The sequence below is a fragment of the Salvelinus sp. IW2-2015 genome, linkage group LG1 (genome assembly GCF_002910315.2).
Source record: "Salvelinus sp. IW2-2015 linkage group LG1, ASM291031v2, whole genome shotgun sequence".
NCBI lineage: Eukaryota > Metazoa > Chordata > Actinopteri > Salmoniformes > Salmonidae > Salvelinus > Salvelinus sp. IW2-2015.
Window position 1 is genome coordinate 34,364,176 of NC_036838.1, and position 21,948 is coordinate 34,386,123.

The window sequence follows — 21,948 nt, forward strand, 5'->3', positions numbered from 1 at the left end:
CAGACCAGTACAGAAGAATGCTGTGTCATCAGACACTAAGGACTCAGACAGAGCACTAAAGCCTAGCCCTCGCTCTAATTTACTACACCCCAGAGAGAGAGTACGAGAGAGAGAGAGAGAGAGAGAGAGAGAGAGAGAGAGCGAGAGAGACGAAAGGGGGGATCATAATGTAATAACTTCCCACTCCCAAATGTGCCTCTTTAAAATACAAGTCATGGCGTGATAGGAAGCGAGTGAAGTCACTAACGTGGGACCTAGCTATGGTTAATGATACCAGTGTATAAAGGCCATATTCTGGCTATTCCCTGTCTCTGTGTGATCAGCAGCAGACAGTGGAAATGGCCAGTCAGGCTGCTACTCATCCAGTCTTTTTGGTACCACAGAAGCCTGCCATGTGGGAGAGACGTTGGTAATAGAGAATGAATGACAAGCAAGGTTCAATGCTATACACACCATAGAGATAGAATGACTAGCAGGAGAGATACTGGTTACACCATAGAGATAGAATGGTTAGCAAGGGTCAACGCTACACCAGACCTGTTTCAGCTTTAGTGAGCTTGTCTTCGTTATGACGTCAAATAACGACCAACAGGGGAGAGGCATAGTTGTCTGAAGCACAAACGGATCTRACAACCAGGTTAAAGCTACTGCAGATGCTAAACAGGCTATGTTTGCTGTATGAAACATCCAATAATGCAGTATTGCCTAGTTTAACATTTCTATGTACACTCTTAGAAAAAGGGGTTATTGGCTGTCCCCATAGGATAACCATTTTTGGTTCCAGGTAGAAGAACCCTTTTGGGTTCCAGGTAGAACCCTCTGTGGTTTTTACCTGAAACCAAAAAGGGTTCTTCAAAGTGTTCTCCTATGGGGGCAGCCAAATAACCTTTTTAGGTTCCASWTAGCATCTTTTCTCTTAGAGTATAGCCTCTAGAGGAGTATACTACAAAGCAAGATCAATGAGTTAGCCAGTTAACTTTGATAAACAACAATAACTATTCATTTTCTGATTCAGTAGGAAAGCTAAACTTCGATATGTGCTTTTGGTTGTTGAGTGAATTAGACCATGGCAAGTTTAAAGAATATATTTCTAATAAATGTAAAGTTATTTCAGGTTATTTAGGCAAGTTAGCTGGCTAACTCCTTGCTTCTGCTTTGTAGTATACCCCTCAGGCCCTGGACGTTTGTCTGACACATACACACAGAGTTCACTGAGGCGTCTCCAATACACAAGCACTTGTACAACTTAAATTGAACCCCATCTCCAACACACACGCACTCACACACACAATGTCACACTCTCACACACGCGCGCACATACGCTTGCACGCAAGCACACATACACACACTTACACACACATGCACACACACACACAACCTGTGTAACTCCTGAAGCTTTTAGCCTTCCTAATCACTCCAGACATTTCAGATGCCCATGCAGTCCTCTCCTCTCCTCTTTCCTCCACTTTTCTCTTCTCTTTTCTCCTCCACTCCTCTTTCTCCCTCTCCTCTTCTGTCTCTCTTCCTTTCCTCTCCATTCCTATCCTTTCCCCCATCACAGCTAGGGGAGAACAGGAACAGCAGCAACTGCACTTCTCCCTCACCAGTCCACCCTCCCCCTCTCTCTCCCTCCCCCCTTTACTTGATGCTTAAGTGCTGTGATTAGATTTCACTGCAGCTGACAGCAACACACACACACACACAGGCACACACTGACACACACTGACACACACTGACACACACTGACACACACTGACACACACACACCACATGGACACACGTAAGCTTGAAGTGGGAAGAGAAGGAGGGGAGGGGGGAATTGGCGGTCAAGTAGAGTAGAGGATGAAAAACCTAGAGAGGAGAGGTAGAGAGAGAGAAGAGGTAGAGAGATTGAGGAGGAAGTATTGAGGCGACACATGAATATGTATGCCAGGGCTCCCATAGGTGTCATAAAAGGCATAGGTGTGGATGAGAAGGGGGAGGAAGGTAGGTAGTAAAATGCTCTGAATGGCTGAGGAGGGAGGATGCCTATTGTCCTGTGTGTGTAGCTTTAACAAGAGCAAGGTATTGTGTTTAATTTGAAAATAGCATAGTGTGTGTATTTTTCATAGTGTGAAAAAAAACACACACACACACAGCACGGCCTACGGTATGCGAGACAAAGGTAACTGACCTTGGCTGGGCAGAGTGAGGGAGAGGTGTCACAGCATACATGCATACACACACACACTCATTCACTCTTACACAAGCACACACACAGGGATCTAGGGAGGGAGGTCAGAGAGAGACCAGACATGAGAGAGATGTGCATGAGGGAGCCCTGACCACCACCCGATGAACGAGTCTACCTCTGTCCCTCCTCAAGGACAGGGAGGAGAGGAGATCAATGGAGAAAGGGAGCAGAGGCAGGAGAAGGAGAGCGCTAAGCATAACCGATAGGCCAGGACAAAGGGGTAAGGAAGAGGGGAGGAAGGAGTAGGGGTTATTGTACCACACCATCACCCCTCCTATGGCTGCCACTGTAGAAGTCCATGGATTTTTAGCTCACAGGAGGCACACATACTAAAAAAGGAGGTACACACAAACTCGGAAGGAGGCAGAGCACACACACACACCTCGTGTGACTGGCTGTGTCCCTGGGACGATCGTGCTGAGTGGGTCTCTATAGCCCTGCGGGCCCCAGATTCTCTTACAGGCTAGAACACCCAGCCCCTCAAGGTGCAGCCACCCCCTCCCCTCTTCTCCTGCCCTATAAGGACAGACCCAGGCTAGGGTTACAATGAGGGTGGAAGCTGGGGGGAGAGGGGACAGGGCCTAAACTGAAAGGGGAACTGAACTGGTGTCCTGGGCTGGTAGGGGATGCAACCATTTGACTTATGCTAAATGGGAGATAATATGTGAAGTGTATGCATACCAAGTGGGGCATATGTGGTGGCTGCCCTAAATCATGATACACTGTGAGGCAGTTGTGAGGCAGTTTATGTTTGCACAGCTGAAAACTGTTGTGCTGATTTAAAGAAGCAATAAAACGGACCATCTTTAGACTAGTTGAGTATCTGGTGCATCAGCATATGTGTGTACTACTCCTTTCACAGAACAGCGCAAACTGGCTCTAACCAGAATAGAAAGAGGAGTGGGAGGCCCCGGTGCACAACTGAGCAAGAGGACAAATACATTAGAGTGTCTAGTTTGAGAAACAGACGCATCACAAGTCCTCAACTGGCAGCTTCATTAAATAGTACCTGCAAAACACCAGTCTCAACGTCAACAGTGAAGAGGCGACTCCTGGATGCTGGCCTTCTAGGCAGAGTTGCAAAGAAAAAGCCATATCTCAGACTGGCCAATAAAAATAAAAGATTAAGATGGGCAAAAGAACACAGACACTGGACAGAGGAACTCTGCCTAGAAGGCCAGCATCTCGGAGTCACCTCTTCACTGTTGACGTTGAGTGTTTTGCTGGTACTATTTCATGAAGCTGCCAGTTGAGGACTTGTGAGGTGTCTGTTTCTCAAACTAGACACGCTAATGTACTTGTCCTCTTGCTCAGTTGAGCACCGGGGCCTCCCACTCTTCCTTCTATTCTAATTAGAGCCAGTTTGCACTGTTCTGTGAAGGGAGCGTTATACGAGATCTTCAGTTTCTTGGCAATTTCTCGCATGGAATAGCCTTCAATTCTCAGAAYAAGAATAGACTGACGAGTTTCAGAAGAAAGTTATTTGTTTCTGGCCATTTTGAGCATGTAATCAAACCCACAAATGCTGATGCTCCAGATACTCATTAGTCTAAAGGCCTGTTTTATTGCTTCTTTAATCAGTACAACAGTTTTCAGCTGTGCTAACATAATTGCAAAAGGGTTTTCTAATGATCAATTAGTCTTTTAAAATGATAAACTTGGATTAGCTAACACAACGTGCCATTGGAACACAGGAGTGATGGTTGCTGATAATAGGCCTCTGTACATCTATGTAGATATTCCATAAAAATCAGCCGTTTCCAACTACAATAGTCATTTACAACAATAACAATGTCAACACTGTATTTCTGATCAATTTGATGTTCTTTTAAATGGACAGAAAATGTGCTTTTCTTTCAAAAACAAGTGACCCCAAAATTTGAACGGTAGTGTATATATATGGTTGGTTTCTCAAATGGTTTCTCAAATGACTGCCTCGCCTGGTTCACCAACTACTTCTCAGACAGAGTTCAGTGTGTCAATTCGGAGGGCCTGTTGTCCGGACCTCTGGCAGTCTCTATGGAGGTGCCACAGGGTTCAATTCTCGGGCCGACTCTTTTCTCTGTATACATCAATGATGTCGCTCTTGCTGCGGGTGATTCTCTGATCCACCTCTACGCAGACGACACCATTCTGTATACCTCTGGCCCTTCTTTGGACACTGTGTTAACTAACCTCCAGACGAGTTTCAATGCCATACAACTCTCCTTCCGTGGCCTCCAACTGCTCTTAATTGCAAGTAAAACTAAATGCATGCTCTTCAACCGATCGCTGCCCGCACCTGCCCGCCCGCCCGTCCAGCATCACTACTCTGAACGGTTCTGACTTAGAATATGTGGACAATTACAAATACCTAGGTGTCTGGTTAGACTGTAAACTCTCCTTCCAGACTCACATTAAGCATCTCCAATCCAAAATTAAATCTAGACTCGGCTTCCTATTTGGCAACAAAGCATCCTTCACTCATGCTGCCAAACATACCCTCGTAAAACTGACTATCCTACCAATCCTTGACTTCGGCGATGTCATTTATAAAAAGGCCTCCAACACTCTACTCAGCAAATTGGATGCAGTCTATCACAGTGCCATCCGTTTTGTCACCAAAGCCTCATATACTACTCAACGCTGCGACCTGTATGCTCTCGTTGGCTGGCCCTCGCTTCATATTCGCCGCCAAACCCACTGGCTCCAGGTCATCTATAAGTCTTTGCTAGGTAAAGCCCCGCCTTATCTCAGCTCACTGGTCACCATAGCAGCACCCACCTGTAACGCGCGCTCCAGCCGGTATATTTCACTGGTCACCCCTAAAGCCTATTCCTCCTTTGGCCGCCTTTCCTTCCAGTTCTCTGCTGCAAATGACTGGAACGAATTCCAAAAATCACTGAAGGTAGAGACTCATATTTCCCTCTCTAACTTTAAGCATCAGCTGTCAGAGCAGCTCACAGATCACTGCAGCTTACATAGCCCATCTGTAAATAGCCCATCCAACTACCTCATCCCCATATTGTTATTATTATTTTTTCGCTCCTTTGCACCCCAGTATCTCTACTTGCACATTCATCTTCTGCACATCTATCACTCCAGTGTTTAATTGCTAAATTGTAATTACTTCGCCACTACGGCCTATTTATTGCCGTACCTCCCTAATCTTACCTCATCTGCACACACTGTATAAAGATTTTTTCTATTGTGTTATTGACTGTACAAATGTTTATTCCATGTGTAACTCTGTGTTGTTGTTTGTGTCGCACTGCTTTGCTATATCTTGGCCAGGTCGCAGTTGTAAATGAGAACTTGTTCTTAACTGGCCTACCTGGTTAAATGAAGGTGAAATAAAAAATAAATACATTTAAAAAAATATATATATAGTGTATGATATGGTGGTTGTATTTTTAACTGGGCGCTAGCTGGTGTGAGGCTGTAAGGAGATGTCGTTAGCAATCAGTTTCCACATAAACATAGTTATAACTGTGGAAGTTATCACAATATGTCTTAAGAAGGAGTTGCATGAAGGAGCATGTATGCTCCTCAAAGAACGAATGCATGAGATAAATGCCTGGTCAGGAACAATTTGGCATATCACTCCAACATCACAGATACTGTAGTGTAGATACATAGTACAGTACGTATAGCTTGTTTAGTTTAGAGCTCCTTCTTGTAATGGGTTAGTCAGTCTATGACATCATCCTACCTTTACAGTCTGAACCAAGCTGGACATGACACACAAATGCTACACTTCACTCCTGGTCATTTTGCCACCTCCTAAATACCAGAAGGTTTCACACATTTAGCAGGGACCTTAGGGAAAGGGGGATACCTAGTCAGTTGTACAACAATGCATTCAACTGAAATGTGTCTTCCGCATTTAACCCAACCCCTCTGAATCAGAGAGGTGCAGGGGGCTGCCTTAATCGACATCCACGTCTTCGGCGCCCGGGGATCAGTGGGTTAACTGCCTTGCTCAGAGGCAGAACGACAGATATTTACCTTGTCAGCTCGGGGATTCGAACCTTTTGGTTACTGGCCCAACGCTCTAACCACTAGGTTACCTGCCACACCTTAGGGAAGTCATGCAAAAAATAAACAAGTGGAAAGGGACCAAAACAGCAGCTAACTCCTTCAAAGTGGTACAGTGAGGCAGGGAAAAGGGATCAAATGGAAGAATACTATAAAGATGTACTAATTGTATGTAGGAAAAATGTGAAGAGGAAAACACATAACACTAAACCTAAAAAATGCACACAAACACACACACATTCCAAGAAAACAGAAACCCAGACACACATGCATGCAGACCGTCTGCTTTGACAGAACAAGAGATTTTCCTCACTAACAAATTCAATTAGCAGGAGCACTAATAATACATATTCAGAGGCCTGCTAGTCCCATCTCTGCTGCCAGCATCCACCAGTATATGCACAGTAAGTGCACCAATACAGAGCATCAATCAACACATAAGACTACAGAAGCATTACCAAAGAGGACTGCGGTCCAGAACTCCAAACCTTCACTGCAGAGTTACAGGATCTACAGTACCAGCATCTTCCTGGTGACTGTGATAGCCAGCGCATTCATAACGTACCTATGAGCTCTATGTGACACTTCATGAGCATTGACTGGTTCTAATCAACTCTCCCAGTGGTCAAACTATTAAAAGAGCAATACCATACCACAAGGTCATCTTTGCTGTTTACTCTGTGCCATATCCCTATCTTCATTCATGGCTGGTACAACGATGCACAAACCTCCCTTTTGTCTAATAAGAGTGGGCTTCTTACTTTCTGAATGAGGTTTCCTAAAAACAGTTTGGTTCTAAATGTGCTTACCCCATAAGCATAAAATCTCATTCATAAACTTGGTTAAAAGCATAATATAGGGGCCACACATCAGGACTTATAACACAGTTATAAGCAGAATACATTTAAAAGGCAAGCTATAAAGACGTGAGTATAGTACAATCCATTTGTTCCTTCTTCAAATTATTTTTCTAAACAGATCTCATACCAGTACCAATTTCCCTCTAACCCCTAACCTTTCCTCACTAGAAGGGAGTGCCCAGCCCTGTGTGGGATTGAGTGGTGAGGAACTCACTTTCTCATTTATATAATAGGGGTCCAAGTCTTCCAGTGGTACCGCCACCAGCCCATTAGGAATGTCCCCGTAGATGAAGGGAAGGGACTTCCCAGCCTCCAGATCACCGTTGGGCATGGGTTCTTCCTCTTCTTCCTCGCGGTGACTGCTGTCCGACTTGGGCTTGGGCTTCTTCTTGATCTTCTCCTGGAATTGGCGCTCCTCGATAGTAAGGAGCGACTCGGGGGTGAACAGCTTGAAGCTGTCAGGTCCTGGGGGTGCGAGACCGGGCGCGGCCATGTTTTCATCCTACAGATATTTCCGCTTTATTTAAGTTTCATTCAGGACATCCGGCTCTGAGAGAGAGAGAGAGAGAGAGAGAGAGAGAGAGAGAGAGAGAGAGAGAGAGAGAGAGGGAGAGAGGGGAAATAGAGACAGGAAATAAGGTATAAATGCTGACAACTCCATATCTCTAATGAAATTCAAGTTGAGAACATCCATTTTCACTAAGAACTTTGGTCATGATTTAAGTAAAAAAGCCAGCAGTTCAGCATTTGAGTAAACAGCCTGTCCTACTATCAAGTTTCAAAATGGAAAAAGTAATAATGATCTCGTTTAAAATATCACCTTGGGTAGAATCAAATGGAACAAAACTTAGGTCTCTTTTAGTTCAAATGAGATGGTAGAACTAACAACGAGACAAATTAAATGTCTACTTTATATTTTATTATGGTGCTTATTAACAAGACTCATTGCTGGGTTGTGTCTTGTCTGTCTGTCTGTCTGTGTTTCTCCCTAAGCCTGAGACAGGGTGGAATTTTATATCTCTGTCATGGAGGGAGCCAACAAAGCAAGGCATCCAGACTAATGGATGTGCAACCATTTGGAACCAGAGCCATCTCTCTCTCTCTCTCCTTCTCTCTCCCTCATACAAATAAATGCTACATGAATCAGGGCTGCCATTGACGGGATAACAGAGAACTGTGTCTCCAATCTACTTCATTCATTCATGGTGGCTCTGATGTTGCCTGGTTGGCCTGTTGATGACCCTACAGGGAGAAAAATGAATGGCCACCTCCAGCCCTTTGTGCCTGTCTGTATGTCTGTCTGCTGCATGGGCTCTTCCCTTGTCCCAGGTGACCTGTGCTGCTTCTGGATGGAGGGAACTCTGTTAAGTGTCTGTCTGGATTATCTGACTAATGTTTTATCTTTAGGAGTCTCTCTCTCTATCTCTCTCTGAAAAACCTTACATAGCGTATCTTAATAAGATATTCCATTTGTAACCACATTCTGACTCCGAAGTAGTAGGAACTATGGCATCTTAATCCATACATGGTTCCTTCAGAACCTTCTTCCGTTTCTGTCTCAATTTTAGAAAAAATGTTCTTGGTCCTGTGCGGTTGTAATTCAAACAAATACACGTGTGAACACCAAACCTTGTTTTAAATTTGAACTTATTGGAGAAGAAATAGTGAATGAAGTGTGCCAATATATTAGAGCGCACCTGTATGCTGTTATTATTTTTATCCCATGTATATAACCAAGCTATCATTTCTCATTGTGTTTTTATTTCTTGTGTTACTATTATTATTTATTTTTATTGTATTGGGAGTAAGCATTTCACTGTTAGTCTGTTGTTTATGAAGCATGTGACAATTAAAATTTGATTTTTTATTTAATTTATATGATCTTATCTGATATAGCTACATTTTCAATAATCATCATCATTAACATTGCACTGCGTGTTATAGTGGTTAGGCTCCATTTCATGACTAATTCATGAATCATGGCACAAAGGAAAAAGTTTATGATTGTGTGCTTTCACACTTAATCAATAAAATAAAAAAGTGCCCTTAACTTTCAAACCATGCAATAATTATTTTCCAGCTTGCCTATATGGCTCAGGTATGTTAGGTGGAAGAATGAAGTGAAGCCTCCAACATATAGGTTTGAAGTTATTCACCATAATCAATATAGGCCCACTCGTTGGGTCATTGTCTTTGCTTCACGTTCAGCTAGACGTTTTAGGGGTGGAACTCCCCGAAGAACATCATAATCATTGCCTCTCACTCCTCCTCTCCATCCAAAAAAAGAGTATCGGTAGGATCGGGGGCGCAAAAATATAAATAATTCTCAATTGACAATGCATTTCCATACTCTGTGGTTTAAGACTGTCAAAATTCAACATTTGATTTGAATGATCAATCAAATTTGTTAAATCAAGAAGGGTGCAATTCGGGCGTTCCTGCATGTGGGCATTCCTGCATCTGCAGGAACCCCTCTTTATACTTCTATTGTAAATATTTAAGCTAGAACTCCGGTCCACAGGCAAGATCGGGGGCGCTCCAGTACAGTAGTTGGTGGTAATGTACCATAAAGTTGGATACCAACTGCCGATAAACCCCACAGCAGAAGAGGCAGGGTCGAAAATGATAGGTTAGCTAGCTAGCCTGTCGAGCACTGGTTTCCTGCAGTTCTGTAACGATGATGGCTGTGATTAAAACTCATAAAAGATACACCCTCGTCCACTTACCCTCGCCTTATACCCTTGGGGGAATCCCCAATGCCATCTTGGTGGGTGGTCCTAATGATTTTTTTATTTTATTTGTTATTTTTTTTCCGTTATTTTACCAGGTAAGTTGACTGAGAACACGTTCTCATTTGCAGCAACGACCTGGGGAATAGTTACAGGGGAGAGGAGGGGGATGAATGAGCCAATTGTAAACTGGGGATTATTAGGTGACCGTGATGGTTGAGGGCCAGATTGGGAATTTAGCCAGGACACCGGGGTTAACACCCCTACTCTTACGATAAGTGCCATGGGATCTTTAATGACCTCAGAGAGTCAGGACACCCRTTTAACGTCCCATCCGAAAGACGGCACCCTACACAGAGCAGTGTCCCCAATCACTGCCCTGGGGCATTGGGATCTTTGTTTAGACCAGAGGAAAGTGTGCCTCCTACTGGCCCTCCAACACCACTTCCAGCAGCACCTGGTCTCCCATCCAGGGACTGACCAGGACCAAGCAAGGGAAGTTTGCAACGTTAGGCCCTCAGCCCTCGTTTTTAGTCGGGTTTGCGAAAGTACAATTATGTTCACTCCGGGGCCTGAAACTCCCCATAATTAAATTCGGATTGTACGTCTGCTAAGAAAAGTCTGCGAAAACTTAAAAACAACATCAATGGAAAAGTCAACATACATGTAAGTAAAACATGTAAGTAAAAACAAATGCAAATAAGTTATAAAGTGTGCTACTAATGCACATGACGCCACAAACATGTCTCGTAAAAAGTAAATATGTTTTGTTATTTTTTGGAAATTGTAGAAATAAAACATTTTCCTTCTTCAGAAGTTCCAGCTAGGCAGGCTAACGTTAGTTAGCTAATTAGTTTGCTAGCTATCATACAGTAGACGTTTATTAATAATTCTATATTTAATATAAAGTAGACATGAACTCATAATTGATTGTAGCGCATATAAAGCACCCACAAGCTACTGGTGGCTGAAAACACAATCATCGCGGGGTGAACGAGTGACGAATTTCCGGCCAAGGGTGGTTCATTTAAAAATCATTCCTTCCACCCTCGCCCGTTGCCCTGCAAGTGTATACTCGTCAGACGTCATCAGAAGTGTCCACTTAATATGAGGGCTGAGTTGATAGGGTGTGTCTTTTAAGTGTTTGGACTGCTGCCGATGAGTGCAGTTGTTCGGCAGGCGTAACGCTTCATGTCTACCAGATGCATCAAACTCTGCGTTCTGGCGGAAGTCAATGTGTCTCCATTCAGCATTTTTTTGGTTCCCACAGTTTGGGAACCACTCCTCTACAATATGGTGTCCACAGTGGAATAAAAATCTAATTTTATTCATATTGTGGTCCAATGATCCTCCCCCACTGAATTCTTGTATGTGACATTTTTGATTACTGCCCCCCCCCCCAGCAAGCTGCCCACCATCAGACAGGTAAGGATGCTTTCCCATAGGAAGCAACGGCTGGAGAGGCACCAAAATGGCTGAAAGATGCCATCCCCCCCCTATCATGAGTTGTACAATGATAATCTGTGTTTTAGGTTTTCCATCCATTCTAACCTTTTTGCATAATTTGTGTTCCTTTTTCACAGGGGGCTCTGGCTGATGACCTGTCTCCATAGCTGATAGAAACAGAGAAGGAATATCATCCCCAAAGTAGAGGTCGACCGATTATGATTTTTCAACGCCGATACCGATTATTGGAGGGCCAAAAAAAGCCGATACCGATTAATCGGACGATTTTTAATATAACTTAATATAATACATAATTATTTTAATAACTTAATATAATACATAAATGAAATATATTTAGTCTCAAATAAATAATGAAACATGTTCAATTTGGTTTAAATAATGCAAAAACACAGTGTTAGAGAAGAAAGTAAAAGTGCAATATGTGCCATGTAAAAAAGCTAACGTTTAAGTTCCTTGCTCAGAACATGAGAACATATGAAAGCTGGTGGTTCCTTTCAACATGAGTCTTCAATATTCCCAGTTAAGAAGTTTTAGGTTGTAGTTATTATAGGAATTATAGGACTACTTCTCTCTATACCATTTGTATTTCATATACCTTTGATTATTGGATGTTCTTATAGGCATTTTAGTATTGCCAGCCTAATCTCGGGAGTTGATAGGCTTGAAGTCATAAACAGCACAATGCTTGAAGCACAGCGAAGAGCTGCTGGAAAACACAGGAAAGTGCTGTTTGAATGAATGCTTACGAGCCTGCTGCTGCCTACCACCGCTCAGTCAGACTGCTCTATCAAATCATAGACTTAATTAGAATATAATAAACACAAAGAAATACGAGCCTTAGGTCATTAATATGGTCAAATCCAGAAACGATCATTTCGAAAACAAAACGTTTATTCTTTCAGTGAAATACGGAACCGTTCAGTATTTTATCGAATGGGAGGCAACCCTAAGCCTAAATATTGCTGTTACATTGTACAACCTTCAATGTTATGTCATAATTATGTACAATTCTGGCAAATTAATTACGGTCTTTGTTAGGAAGAAATGGTCTTCACCCAGTTCGCAACGAGCCAGGCGGCCCAAACTGCTGCATATACCCTGACTCTGCTTGCACAGAACGCAAGAGAAATTACACAATTTCTCTAGTTAAAATAAATTCATGTTAGCAGGCAATATTAACTAAATATGCAGGTTTAAAAAATGTACTTGTGTATTGATTTTAAGAAAGGCATTGATGTTTATGGTTAGGTACACATTGGTGTAACGACAGTGCTTTTTTCGTGAATGCGCTTGTTAAATCATCACCCGTTTGGCGAAGTAGGCTGTGATTCGATGATAAATTAACAGGCACTGCATTGATTATATGCAACGCAGGACAAGCTAGATAAACTAGTAATATCATCAACCATGTGTAGTTAACTAGTGATTATGTTAAGATTGATTGTTTTTTATAAGATAAGTTTAATGCTAGCTAGCAACTTACCTTGGCTCCTTGCTGTACTCTCGTAACAGGTGGTCAGCCTGTCACGCAGTCTCCTCGTGGAGTGCAATGTAATCGGCCATAATCGGCGTCCAAAAATGCAGATTCCCGATTGTTATGAAAACTTGAAATTGGCCTTAATTAATCGGCCATTCCAATTAATCGGTCGACCTCTACCCCAAAGATACTAATAATATTTCTAACTGTGCTGATGAGGAAGAGGGGGGCAGACATTGTCGCTAAACTGCTTGAAGTCAAAATTGCATTGCCACTTACCATTAGTCACATGTTCAATAAGATGTTCTGCAAAAAAACTAACAATACAGAAATATTATTGCTCTATTATGAGGTTCTGCCAATCATATGTTGGAAACCATTATCAAGGAAACCTACAGTAGTTGAACACTTTGTGTAGATAGTAACCAGTGATTCTAAGAACAAGAATAACTGTTACCTGTAAGCCAATGTCTCTATCACAGGTCGCAAAGGGTAAGGTATACCCTAAATAAAATAATCTGTGATTAATAATTGTGCATGCCTCTCATTTTCCAGTCGACATGGAACAACTTAATATGCAATATAGTTATACCTATGGCTTGCATAACCAACTCAGTGCCCTTGTTAGCGTCCTCCCTGAGATTTGAAGGTTGGACAGTTCAATCGCTGGTCAAGTCATATCAGACTGTAAAAATGGGACCCAATGCTGCTTGGCACTCAGGATAGATTGGGGGTAAGGCCCACAGATAGACGAGCGTCCTATCCAGGGGGTGTATTTGTACATCAAGCTGCCTCACACTACAGAAACAGGAGATAGGATCCTGCTCCTATGAGCCATTGTGGCTTGCATAAACTAAGGCTCGTGAAAAGCTAATCTCTTACTTTGGCTTACAGCTTTAACAGTATTGAGTCAAGGAACAGCTTTACTGCTCAAGAAAATATGGTGTCACAGTACTGAAGGGGCAGAGCAGGCAGGTGGGCTTCCTATCTCTTGTGGGAATATCCTGATGGTGCCATGACATGACAACCAGTTTCTCTAAATACTGTCCCACCAATGACTAACTTAAAGACTAATGGCCAAAGGGGTCCTTCTCCCGCTTGCTCTCTCACACATAGTCAGTGTCAAAATATGTGTATTATATTTGTTGGACCAGAATGATTTTAGTAGGTTAAGTCCATCTAGTCATCTCTTAAAATGTGTTGACTTGCCTCCTACCATAGCCAGCTAGCTAGATAACGTATCGAACCTACATCACTAGCTACATATACTAGCCATCATTGCTAGTAACTACTAGTAGCTGGCAGCAAGCACCATGCCCGGTCTGTCTCCCCGTGTACCCTCCCGCGAACTCCTTGCTCACCAGCTGTCCTAGCCAGAATAACAAATATTATCTGAGTCATTCAGTTTATAGTACTGCTTTGCCTCTTCCTCTCTGATCCAGAAATACGTTTACGAAATTAAGAGCACCGGCATTACTGTCTGAGCATAGCTAGCAAGCCCAGACAACCTCTTTCACCTCACTTTACCAAAACCCCGCCCACAGTGTTTGAATGACAGGTCTGACATCAAAAATGAAAATGCAAATGAGCAATGAGGAAACTAAATAGCAAAAGGAAGCATTGCAATTGATTGATAGAATTTGATTGATCATTATAATTGACAGTCTTAAAATACACAGCGTATAAAAAATAATTGTCAATTGCAGTTGACGATTTTATTTTGTCACAATGCATGCTGTCACAACAAGGACATGAAATGACAAACATGAGAAATTATTTGTAATTTAAGCATTTACATTTCGTTTTTAAATGTGTCGGTGTTGTACTGGATAGTAGGCCTACCATGGAAATGAAATATTAAACATACTTTGCGATGTATTTTTCAAATTGGCAGGCATCATGCATACTCAATCATGAAAATTATAAAGCAATATTTTTTTTTTCATTCATATTTGCATTTAGTCACAAAATGCGTAAACATTTAGGAAATTGCTAACGTGATATTGATTTAACATTTGACCATTTGCATTTCCAATTGAGTTTGGGCAGCTAATCGCTTTCATAAAGAAACAAGTCAAACCCATGAAAATCCTTCTAACCTAAACCGCTGACCTCAGAGATTGTACCACTAGGAAATTAAGTCGGCGTTTTAAGTAACCCAACGCAACCTCCAAGTCTCCTTCCACAAATGCTACATGAATTGATCTACTTTCAAGGTGAATAACAAACACCGATGCAACACAGGACATACAGGGACCTCATTTAGGCCTACTAATGATGGCATAGAGGAGCTGTCCCACCGGTTTTTCTACAGGTAATGTATCAAGTAAATCAAGACTATTCATTATGTTCTCATTCGGGCTGCAGGTAAACCATGTCATTGTAATAGCCAACCACATTTCAAGAAGAATCACCTTGTGATGCAAAAGATTTCATTCAAAAAATGAAGGCTACTCACGTGTCCATTCATTCGCTGCGAGTGCATGCTGTTCCTAATTTCATCCCGGACATTCAAACCCAATAAGCATGCGTATTTACCAATAGCATAATTGTAACATCCGTTCACATTTTCTACAGACAGACGAATGATTAGTCCATTGTGAGGATTGTTAATCGCATGAAACCGAAACGGAGATGTTAGAAAAACTCAAGTGGCTTCTGGAAGCCGCAGCACGGTCTCCTTCGATCCCGCTGCCTGTCGCTGTTCCTTTCAGCACCACTGATGCAGCCTCAAACGAAGCTCTCGCTCGAGTCCTCTACGCATGTGTCCTCTATGCCAAGAAAAGAGACATCCAAACGCCCGCTTCGAACACACCATCAGCGTCCTTGCGCAAAATAGTACGCAACATCTTCTGGATACGTATGGAACAAAAGTTCAAAATTCACCTTCTGCTACCATTTCTGTCAAGCCGTCTAAGCATACAGTTTGACGCATTTGTTCAATATATCCAACGTATGCACCACACCGAACGCACTGCCTCTGCAACGCAATGCTGCAAGGCAAACGCAGCGTTTCATTGGAAATTAATGTAATTCTGGTGTACCAAAATGCAATGGAGCTGGCGGTGTGTTTGAAGCGTCTGAAGTGTTTGACGCCTGTAACTGAACTATTTATCGCAACTGTTGCACTCCATTATTGAGAGGGGGGTTAAGGACTATGAAACGGAGAACACTAGACATCGTGGAGACTGAACTGAAGAGGAGGGGCAGAGGAGTGAAGATCGATTGAGGAGAGAAACGCAACTGGATAGAGGAGTCTACACGGCCGGTCGAGGTTAGCAGCAGCATGCGATATCCTAGTGAGGGCCTACATGAGGGCATAGTGTGCCTCTGTAGCGTCACTAAATGCTAGTGGCACACATAATTCGATAAAAAAGCAAGTTGATACTTCCTAATTTAGCATCGACTGGATAGGCTACTGAATGAAATCACTATGGACTGGAATACGCTATATACACCAATATAAACACAATATTATCATGGTGTGCTTTTAGTGTTGTGGCACATATCTATGAATGAACAGGGTACCCTAAACCCCAGCCAACAATGGAAGTCATTCAGAAAACATTCATGTTTCCCATGTCAGGACAATAATCGATTAAATGATGAGTGGATTTCCTCCTCAAAAAGTTGTCATTACAAGCTATTACTTGATCAACCACATATTACATGTACAACCGTTAAGCAAGGTAAAATGCGCACTTTTTTGGCCTATTTGTTATAAACTGGTAATAACGTTTCAACTGTATGGTCTATCAGTCTTACTTTGTATTGTAGTCCATGCACTGTTTACAAACRCGTGTGCCTTGTCCTGGCGTATGGGCCAAAGCCTTTACTAAAATACTGCAGTAAAGAGGATGCTTCTGGGTAGGCTTCTATGACAGAGCCACAATACCACTTGAAAACATGCAGTGATGGTAGAAATTCTAGGCTGTCATTCATTTAACTGTGTTGCTCCAAAAGAATCTCTACCCCACCACCCGAGGTAAATTGTATACATTGGTATTATTTTGATAAGGTGTTGTTATGCTCCCCAAAAAACCATTGACGGCTGTATTTTAGTACCACACCGAGAAGGCTGCCTAAGTGCGATAAGGTTCCTAAAATGAACATKTAAGGGTTATAACACCATCGTGGACATTTATTTCCACCTCTATTAGGGATGGGGCTATAAAGATATGGGGAGGGGGTACCGCGGTCCCCCTTCAACTGCCAAAACTGAGGCATAGCCTACCTATCTCACGTAATAGAGCCTCAAAATGAATACTGCAAGGGGAGGGGTAATCAAGTGAGGGTGGGGTGCTGGGCATGAGGGATAAAACTATCACAATTACAGTTAAATTATCTTACAAAAGATTAGGGTGTCGAGAATATACATTGACTCAAAGCGCATACCGGTACTTTTTAGGGCTCCATGTATATTTTGACATATTGAAATCTCATTCCGTTCAGAGGCATGCCAACACCCCAATTTACCTGCTTTATCACTAGCCACCCCTTTCCGCAGTATAAGCTCATCTTTTTCAGCTAAAGAAAGTAATCCATACATGTAATTTAGGTTTTCCATGCATATTTGCCCAAGCTTTGACAAGGAGCCCTATACACAAACGCGAGGATAAAAGATGCTGAGGGGGACCGCTCTGCGGCATTGGGGTGCAGTTGTAGACAGGGAAGTAGCATGCATGGTCCATCCTCCACCAAAACCCAGCCTGACAAGACAACAGGATATTTACTTACTTTTCCCGCATTAACAGAAATCCAGACAGCCGGCACTGAACTGCAGATGTCCAAAAGATTCGGGAGAAACTGCGGCTGTCGCCATATTGTTGCTGCTAACTCCCTTTCCAGTGCGTGCGGGTACCCTGCATAATTGATGACTCTGAGCAAATTGTTAGGGAGTGTCGGTAAATGCCTTTGGTTTGAAAACGGCCCAGGGACCGTAAGATCGCAAAACAAAATGAAACAAAGTTATTGAACTAATAGTTAAGAAGACTATCATATAATTCGTTATCCAAAAGTTAAAATGGATGATTTGTGGTTTTGTTTTAGTGGATGACAAAACTGTTACATTACCTCCATCTCCCAGGAATAAATATATAATCGATTTGAATGTGCATGGTTTCTAAGAAGCCACCAGTAAGCATGAATGATACTTAGGTGAGTCACTTAGGTGAGTCATAAGCATGCCCTCCCTCATAAATTAGAAGGGAACCTGAGAAGGAATTAACCATATCAGTCCTGATATCCCAGGAAAAATCGTATTTTTATTGATCTGACTTTCATTTATCTACATGTCCAGCCCTTACATTTAACCTCACAATGATGTGTTTTAGCATTTTTTATTCAGGACAACCAGGGTTACACGTAGAACAATTTGACATTAACAGTTGCATTAATGAGTTTTATTGATAACAGTCACAAAAAATATGGTCCACCAAAGGAAAACCCTGATAAAAATGAATTTCTATGAAGTCTGTAAGTACAGAAATGTTTTGCTCGTTGGGAATTGAATATCCAACTAGTCAGTGACAACTCTGTGGGGTTTTTGACAGCAATTATGTGAGATTTTTTAAGTATTAGGCTATAGACACTCTGTCATGGGATTTCCACAGTATATTCGGAAAGTAATCGGACCGCTTGACTTTTTCCACATTTTGGAAAAATTGTTAAAATCCTTTTTTYCCCTCATAATTCTACACAAAATACCCCATAATGACAAAGTGAAAACCGGTTTTCAGAAGTTTTTACAAATGTATATATGTCACGATCGCTGTCTTCAAATTCCCTGTCATAAATGAGCCAAGGCGCAGCGTGCATGTAATTCCACATCTTTAATTGAAGTGAAACCTTCACAAAAGAACAGGTCAACAGAAACCGAACGTGACGCAACCGTGGCGCACACAAATACTCACAGAAAATAAATAATTACCCAAATAATTACCCACAAAAAAAGGCTGCCTAAGTATGATTCCCAATCAGAGACAACGATAGACAGCGGCCAACAAAGAAACAGACAAACTAGAATGCCCACCCAAATCACACCCTGACCTGACCAAATAGAGGAATAAAAAGGCTCTCTAAGGTCAGTGCGTGACAATATATAMAAAAACTGAAATACCTTGTTTACATAAGTATTCAGACCCTTTGCTATGAGACTCAAATTAAGCTCAGGTGCATCCTGCTTCGATTTATCATCCTTGAGATGTTTCTCCAACTTGATTGGAGTCCACCTGTGGTGAATTAAATTGATTGGAGATGATTTGGGAAGGCACACACCTGTCTATATTAAGGTCCCACAGTTGACAGTGCATGYCAAAGAAAACAAACGCCCATGAGGTTGAAGGAATTGTCCGTAGAGCTCCGAGACAGGATTGTGTCGAGGCACAGATCTGGGGAAGGGTACCAAAAAATGTATGCAGCATTGAAGGTCTCCAAGAAAATAGTGGCCTCCATCATTCTTAAATGGAAGAAGTTTGGAACTACCAAGACTCTTCCTAGAGCTGGCCACCCAGCCAAACTGAGCAATCGGGGCAGAAAAACAAGATTCTTCAGGTCTGATGAAACCAAGATAGAGCTCTTTGGCCTGAATGCCAAGTATTCCGTCTGGAGGAAACCTGGCACCATCCCTACTGTGAAGCATGGTGCTGGCAGCATCATGCTGTGGGGATGTTTTTCAGCGGCAGAGACTGGGAGACTTGTCAGGATCGAGGGAAAGATGAACGGAGCAAAGTACAGAGAGATCCTTGATGAAAACCTGCTCCAGAGCGCTCAGGACCTCAGACTGGGGTGAAGGTTCAACTTCCAACAGGACAATGACCCTAAGCACACAGCAAAGACAACGCAGGAGTGGCTTCGGGACAAGTCTCTGAATGTCCTTGAGTGTCCCAGCCAGAGCCTGAATTTGAACCCAATCAAACATCTCTGGAGAGACCTGAAAATAGCTGTGCAGCGACGCTCCCCATCCAACCTAACAGAACTTGAGAGGATCTGCAGAGACGAATGGGAGAAACTCCCAATATACAGGTGTGCCAAGCTTGTAGCATCATTTCCAAGAAGACTCAAGGCTTTAATCGCTGCCAAAGGTGCTTCAACAAAGTACTGAGTTAAGAGTCTGAATACTTATGTAAATGTGATTTCAGTTTTTATTTGTCATACATTTTCAAAAAAWTTKAGAAACCTGTTTTTGCTTTGTCATTATGGGGTATTGTGTGTMGATTGTTGAGGGGAAAAAACTATTYAATCAATTTTATAATAAGGCTATAACGTAACAAATGCATTGCATATTTTTTGTAATGTCAGTTGAGTTGAATCAACAAATCACAGCACATATTGATGGGTACACTTCTTGTTTTTGCTTCCTGCTTTTGCTTCCTGCTTTGCTCCTATGGGTAAACTCGCAATGGGAGCCAGTCCACCCGTTATGCCATCATAGACTTGAATGGGGATGCCCGTTCTATTCATTCTATTTCTATGGCATCACATGCAGCCAGGAGCAGAGGAAAGGATAAAATGTTCATGAAACATTTACGAGATTGGCTGCGGAAGCGGGGCCTACTTTAAGTTCTACCCATCTGGTTGCAAGGTGATTTGCATTGACACCAATCTTCACTTCGAGAAGTAGGCTATCTGCAAAAGAGCCTGGCTGTCAATGACCACCTAACGTTCGAAAGCTTTCTGGTCGCGTCAGGCGAGGACATGGGCAAAGTAAATGTTGACTCAGCGGGCAATGTTGTCTGCATGCTGGTTCTGTGTTCTGTCAATGACAGACTACGAACATTGCAGGAGGCGTATCACATAGTGAGGCCTGCTAATTGATTCTCTTTACAGTATACATTTGAGAGCTTATGCATGGGAATGAAAGCAATAGGCTAACATCCATTCTCAAATTGAAAAAATTGTCCATCAGCTGTCAACATAATAAAAAGTATATTAAAAATAAATTGATCAGATAAATGTAAAAAACAAGCCTAGGTCTGTCAGGAATTATTCCCTTTTGACAACAGTTMGGATTATATAAATGTAGTCCCCACTAATGTTAGGACTTCCTGTGTAGATTGTGTGGTCTTGATGATTAAATCTACTTTCCCACAAATCATGGCAACAGTGTTACTCAGATTATCTATTGATAACATAGTCTGAGTGCCAGTCTGTTTGTGCTATCATGCCAAACAGATTTGGCTTGACAATGAGCGATGGAGTTTGCAAGAGCACAAACAGATCTGAGATGAGACTAGTATTGGTACCATTGTGAGACAGAGAAAAATGTCAACATTGTAACATTTAACTCAATTTGCAATATGTAACATTGAAACTTTTGTCCATCTCACTGAAAGGCTCAAACCATCATTTAACACTATAACATATGCCAAATGTATATATAATATGATACATTACATGATTTCATTAAATCCCGGAATTTGCCTTAGCTGGTGTTGCTTATTTTATAAAGCAATATATAGCTGTGTCTGTCGCTATACCCCATTGAGGTGCCCCCTGGCCTGGGACTTAAGGCACCGCTGCTGGTTGGCTGCTGGTGGGGGTGGAACCAGGGTCTTCCAAATTATTATTTATTTAGTCATTTGCTAGTTTAAAACTACTTTTGGTATCTTATACCTACATTAATTATTTTCTTCTTAAATTATGAAAACAAATTGTTTACCTGTGCCTGTTATTGACAACCCTGTCTGTTGCATGAGTTTAACTTCATCAGGTCATGTTTTATTTTACCTTTATTTAACTAGGCAAGTCAGTTAAGAACAAATTCTTATTTTCAATGACGGCCTACGAACAGTGGGTTAACTGCCTTGTTCAAGGGCAGAACGCCAGATTTGTACCTTGTCAGCTCAAGAATTTGAACTTGCAACCTTTCGGTTACTAGTCCAATGCTCTAACCACTAGGCTACGCTGCCGCCCCTGTCTAGCTAGCTAAGTTACATTCAGGCGACAAATGGATAAAAAGTACAAGTCAGGTGCGCTAAAACGCAAAGAGCGAGAGAATAAGAAAAATGTAATTGCATCCGTCATCCTTGCAACCACTGCTGCTAGTGCTAGTACAAGCTTTAGCCTGACAGTGGCTAATGAGGCCGGTGTTGATGGAAGCATGGCCTCCACGCCCGTGACTAGGGCTGTTACGGTGACCGTATTACTACCACACCGATGGTCACG

The 21,948-nt window shown here is 42.2% G+C and overlaps 1 protein-coding gene across 1 annotated transcript in view; it reads right to left on the reverse strand.

Annotated features, from left to right (window-relative positions):
* The window catches only part of LOC111966243 (sodium channel protein type 8 subunit alpha-like), a 112,001-nt gene extending 94,387 nt beyond the window's left edge, over positions 1-17,614 (reverse strand). The window contains exons 1-2 of the mRNA XM_070444441.1: positions 17,521-17,614; positions 7,325-7,659 (exon numbers count right to left, since the gene is read on the reverse strand). Coding sequence (XP_070300542.1) covers positions 7,325-7,603 — 279 coding nt within the window. The 5' untranslated portion in view covers positions 7,604-7,659; positions 17,521-17,614. The remainder of the gene's footprint in view (positions 1-7,324; positions 7,660-17,520) is intronic.
* Positions 17,615-21,948: the final 4,334 nt, after the last annotated feature.